Source organism: Panthera uncia (genome assembly GCF_023721935.1).
Source record: "Panthera uncia isolate 11264 chromosome C1 unlocalized genomic scaffold, Puncia_PCG_1.0 HiC_scaffold_3, whole genome shotgun sequence".
Lineage (NCBI taxonomy): Eukaryota > Metazoa > Chordata > Mammalia > Carnivora > Felidae > Panthera > Panthera uncia.
In genome coordinates, this window is record NW_026057584.1 from 46,409,499 (window position 1) to 46,415,498 (window position 6,000).

The following is a 6,000-nucleotide window of genomic DNA, read 5'->3' on the forward strand; positions in this document are numbered from 1 at the left end:
TTTTATATAAACATGCCACAAGACTGATCTATAAACAGTAAATATTAAAGTCTCAGATTAACTATCATATGTGATTTACCGTGTTTTCTTGATGTTCTTAGAATTTTACGGTCCTTCCTGGTGTCTGACCCCAGCAGACAGAGGATTGTGTCAAGCCAATGTGAGCCGATTCTACTATAATTCAGTTATTGGGAAATGCCGCCCATTTAAATACAGTGGATGTGGAGGGAATGAAAATAATTTTACTTCTAAAAATGCATGTCTTCGGACTTGTAAAAAAGGTATAGAAAACATTCTTCCCCTTCAGTAGTACTTAGGATAACAATTTTAATGAAATTGTGAACAAATTTTAATCTAAGAAAATATTATGAAATTAGTTCTATTTATAATAAAAAATTATTATAATTAAGCTAATATATGTCCCCCTTTTAATTATTACATCTAGATGATAGTTTTGGAGATGTCAACTACATTTTCTCTTAATGTGTCTTCACAAAAAATAATCAGTTTTAAACAAAACATTTTATTCTTTTAATATTTATATACTAAGCTTTCATTTTAAATGATTATACCAAAATATTTGTAAGCTATCTTATAATGCACATTTTAATGTGGTTACTAATTTTCTTCTGAATATAAAAATGATGCATGTTTACTGAGTATCAATATATAAATAAAAATCATATATAATTCCACCAACCATATACAGCCACATGTTCACTTTAATAAAACAAGCATGAATTTCTAACTGAAGATGAATAAAAATCAATAACATTCTTATCCATTTTTGCTAATTCTTATATATGCAAAATGACTTCCTTAGAATTAGGTTGTTCTACACAAAGACAGACAAATTAGAGGCTTTTAAGCCATTTTTTTGTTTTAAATATTAAAGGATAATTTGAGAAAATTTTAGATAAAATGTTTTATTATATTACTTTATTATGCATAATAAATTTGTTTCTCTTCCTTTTGTAGGCTTCATCAAAAGAACATCAAAAGGAGGATTAATTAAAACTAAAAGAAAAAGAAAGAAGCAGACAGCGAAAATAGGATACGAAAAAATTTTTGTTAAAAAAATATAAATTTGGGGGCACCTGAGTGGCTCAGTCTGTTAAGCGTCTGATTCTTGCTCTTGGCTAGGTCATGATTTCATGGTTGGGGAGATCGAGCCCCACCTTGGGCTCTGTGGGTCAGGTTCTGTGCTGACAGCATGGAGCCTGCTTGGGATTTTCTCTGCCCTCCCCCACTCACATACTCTCTTTTTCTCTAAATAAATAAATAAACAAAAAATAAATAAATCTTACATTGTTACATTAGTTCTAAATATTTTGGATGAAACTTTTCACTATAATTTTTATTTTTTTTCCTGAAATCCTTTTAATGAATATTTCCATCAATTTTCTATGTACAAGTTAACTGCTATTAATACATTTTTATCAGAATTCATTTCTTAATCTAGTCAAATTGCTTACTCAAGGACAATGATTTATTAACTGACTACTGTGAATTTACCTATTCTCTCAATTCCTTTATATTTTTCATTAACTACAAGCTATCATTTACTGGCCACATCAAGACAGTCCATTTTTCCATTTGGTGATTATCTGTTTGAGAATATGTTGTCATTTATTTGTTTTGACCGCGTATATGATGATCTTTATAGTCTATGCCCAAATTGATAAATGCAGATATTAAGGATCAAGCACTTTTTGGATTTCATATCAAACATGGTGACAAGCATTTGCTTCTATAAGGATCACTCAACTGTGCGAAAGCTGGTAATAATACAATTCTATTATGTGCTTCCATCCATAGACATAATTTTTCTCCTTTCTTATAAACCAGTACCTCAATCAATCTTGAGCCATACCATTATCTGAACAAAGAGAGTCAACTCTATCATGTGCCTGCCTGATTTTGATTGATTTAACTATTTTGTGTATGTATGTGTGCTTATGACTCACTATATTAGTAAAAATGGTTGAATACTGGTATGTTAAGTACAGATCATGGTAAGAAGAAACTTGGTGGAAAGGGAAGTTTTTAATGGCAATCAAAAGTGAATTGTGTTTATATACTTCCTAATTTTATTGTTTAACAAAATTTTCTCTTACCCCAAATAGCAAGAATACTGAATCCTACTGAAACTTATTCATTTATCATTAAGCTTTGCATGCAAGGCAACCAATAAGTAAGTCATGGGGGAAGTAAGCTTCAGGGGGAAGAAAAAGTCATGTTATTTATGTAGAAAAGGAAGGTCTACTACTGAAAAGTCTACCAGCAAGGAAGATTCCACTAGAAAAATCTATGTACTATTCACTCTCAGGGTTTTAAATAATCTCTCCGTGGAGTTAATTCACTTTATCCAGATCCTTTTATGCTGATCTATGTGCAGTCTGGCATCTCAACAGCCTCCTAGACATTTCAGTTCCTATAATATTCACCTCAAACTTTGCATTTAAATTTGAACTTGTCATCTAGAAACAACTAATCACTTCATCTGCTTAGTTTAGCTTTATGATTTCTCTCTAGCAATAGTATTATAATTCTCTGTTCCTCTGACTTGAAAGTTTGACCCCAGTTTTGACTTCTTTTTTCTCATGTACGTATCTGATCAGTCTCTAAACACTAGTGCTTCCTTTTTCATAAAGTTCATCCAACTCCAGGGTTTTTGCCCCTACTGCATTCTTCACATCAGTATTGATTTAATTCCTAAGAATTAATTCCTTAGAGCATATTTCTCCACCACTCAAAATCCATCAAGGACTCACTAGTTGGTACTTAACCCCACCCCATCCCCCACAATTTTATTTTGTTCTATATATATTACACTACTGCCCTCTTTCACAACTATTTCAATTTAATTAAAAGGGTATATACTGTTCACTAAATACTCTTTATTTAGTCAGCTTATTCATGCTGATTTCCTACTTAAAAATATTATCTTTTCCAGACTATCCATGTGAAGTCAGGGTTCAGCTGATGTGAGCTATAAAATTACTCTGTTTTGTGGCTGAATATGAAGTCCTAAGATACAATTACAAATTACTTTCATCCTAAGGCATAAAAATTATATCATTATAAAATAGTGTCAATTTTTTTCACTTAAAAATTTTATATCTTGATTTCAAATATAATATATATACATAATATATACATAAGTAACTGCCTTAGACTGGATCTTTGCTGTGGAATTTGAGACTTGGAAATCAAAATCTCTGTGAAATATGCTTTGTATCATTATACATGGAGAGTAATACCTTTGAATAAACAATATGGTCTCCTAAGTTAACCTATCTGCCACCAAGGACATAGAAGTAGCACATTAGTGAGTTGACGGTTTTCTCCAACAATCATTCACGGGTTCATTACTTAAACAAGAAATACACTCAGATGATTTCTAATTTTTAATGCATGAGAATATTATTTTTACTGTGTTTTTAAATAAGAAGCTCTCTGGTTGTATTGTCTTACTTTGTGTTACATAATTAAATACATCTAACTGTGAATTTTATATAGAATTACTTTATACAGCATTTATATGTATTTACCTACTTAGTTTTCTCTCTGTTCAAAATTAATGAATCATGCTGAAAACTGCCCAAATGATTTTAGTGTTTACATTATAATAAATAAAATATTCTGAATAATGAAGCATAGCTGTTATGTTCATGAAGGTTTTTTTTCTTTCGTGTTTTAAAATTTTTTTAACGTGTATTTATTTTTGGGGAGAGACAGAGACAGAACACAAGTGGGAAAGGGGCAGAGAGAGGGAAACAATTTTGAAGCAGGCTCCAGGCTCTGAGCTGTCAGCACAGGGCTCAACATGGGATCATGACCTGAGATGAAGTCAGACGGTTAACCAACTGAGCCACCCAGACACCCCTCATGAAGGTTTTATTTTATTTTTTATTATCTTTTATTTATATTTGACAGAGAGAGCATGAATGGGGTGGGGGGGAGGGGAGGCAGAGAGAAAGGGGGTCAGAAGATCTGAACTGAGCTCTGCACTACCAGCAGCAAGCTCAGTGCAGGGCTCGAACCTACCAGCTGTGAAATCATCTTGAGCTGAAGTTGGACATTCAACCGGCTGAGCCACCCAGGTACCCCATGAAGTTTTTTTTTTAATGTTTGAGAGAGAGAGAGAGAGAGAGAGAGAGAGAGAGCGAGCATGCAAGCATTAGATGCATGTGAGCAGAGAAGGGGCAGAGAGGGTGAGAAAGAATCTCAAATAGGCTCTTTGCTGTCAGTGCAGAGCCCAACCCAGGCTTGAACCCATGACTGTGACATCATGACCTGAGCCAAAATCAAGAATTGGATGCTCAGCCAACTGAGCCACCCAGGTGTCCCATCATGAAGTTTCTTATACTTCAGAAAAAATTTAGTGTTCTTCAGTTATTACACAGATTAAGTCCTAAGACAAAGAAAAAAATTGTTCCATAAACTCCAGTTGACTTTCACCTTCTTTAATTAGAATTTGCTAATAATCTCCTTTCAATTACAAATGTGTATTCATGTACTAGGACTTCTTATTTGTCGAACACACTAGTACACGTGCTTTAAAATCCATACTCCATCCCATATTTCTACCAATCACCTAATATAATTCTATAAATTATATATATATATATATATATATATATATATATATGTGTGTGTGTGTGTGTGTGTGTATAGTTAAATATATTTCATGTAACTATGTATTATATATGACTTCCAATCTTGACTATTGAAAGTGTCCTGGCCCATTTCCATACCAGAAGAAAATGACATTAAAGTAACTATTTAGGAGAAATCTAGGGTTCTTTCATAAGCTGCTCCTGCTCTTGTCTCATTTTTTTGAAGTTAGCATTTGAATTTAGTCTCCAACCTTTGACTTTCAGTTCTTTCTTAAGAAATTTAGCATGAACACACCTGAATTGCTTTTCCTGTATTCTGCTCTACAGAACATGAGACCTTCATCTTAGTCTCTCAGGACCAATCTCTGAACTATAGCTGGTGTCTTGGCTAGAATTATTCAGACCACTTTTTTAAGGGAGTAGTGATACATGGTAATTCATTTTACCAGAGAGACAGAGACAGAGACAAAGACAGAGAGAGAGAGAGAGATATGTGTGTGTAAGCATTTAGTCATATAATACAATAAAATAGAGCATTATGACAATGAGTAGGACTTCCTCATCCAAAACTTCTGACTACAATTCTTCATCTAAAAAAATTCTGGCCCCAGCAGTCTGAAATGAAACAAGGATATATTTGATCACAAAATTGGAAAGGCTAGGGGTGCCTGGGTGGCTCAGTCTGTTAAGCATCCAATTTCGGCTCAGGTCATGATATCTTAGCTTGTGAGTTCGAGTCCCACATCGGGCTCTGTGCTGACAGCTTAGAGCCTGGAGCCTGTTTCAGATTCTGTGTCTCCCTCTCTCTCTGCCCCTCCCCCACTCTCTCATGCACATTCTCTCTCTCTCTCTCTAAAAATAAAACAAACATTAAAAAAAAAATGGAAAGGCCAAAGGTATTTTACCTAAGTATAGATGGACTCAGGGCTTTATACTGTCAATAAAACTCAGTCCATCTTTATTCCTGATTCTGCTGCCCAACATTTATTACCTTTTTTAACCTCACAGGGTTTCAAGATGACTTCCAGAATTTAAGGCCCACATCCTCTCCAATAAAGTTTTATAGAAACATTTAGACTTGTTCCCTGGCCTCAGGCACAATCCATGAAAGAAATAATTGATAGGCTGGATTTCATTAAAATTAAAAATTTATGCTGTACAAAATCTAGTATCAAGAGATTAGAAGACATTGAATGGGGAGACAATATTTCAAAAGACACATCTGATAAGGGACTGTTATATAAAACATTCAAAGAACTTTTAAAACTAAAAAAATAATAACCTTATTAAAAAATGGTTCAAAGATCTTAACAGATACCTCACCAAAGAAGATCTACAGATGACACAAGCATATTAAAAGATGCTCTATACCATCAGT

The 6,000-nt window shown here is 33.5% G+C and overlaps 1 protein-coding gene across 6 annotated transcripts in view; it reads left to right on the forward strand.

The window, feature by feature from the left end:
- The window catches only part of TFPI (tissue factor pathway inhibitor), a 106,807-nt gene extending 103,133 nt beyond the window's left edge, over window positions 1–3,674 (forward strand). For 3 of the 6 annotated variants that reach the window (XM_049615362.1, XM_049615363.1, XM_049615364.1), the window contains 2 exons: window positions 102–281; window positions 979–3,674. In XM_049615362.1, coding sequence (XP_049471319.1) covers window positions 102–281; window positions 979–1,085 — 287 coding nt within the window. In that variant the 3' untranslated portion in view covers window positions 1,086–3,674. The remainder of the gene's footprint in view (window positions 1–101; window positions 282–978) is intronic. The other 3 variants (XM_049615359.1, XM_049615360.1, XM_049615361.1) reach the window with 1 other exon arrangement.
- Window positions 3,675–6,000: the final 2,326 nt, after the last annotated feature.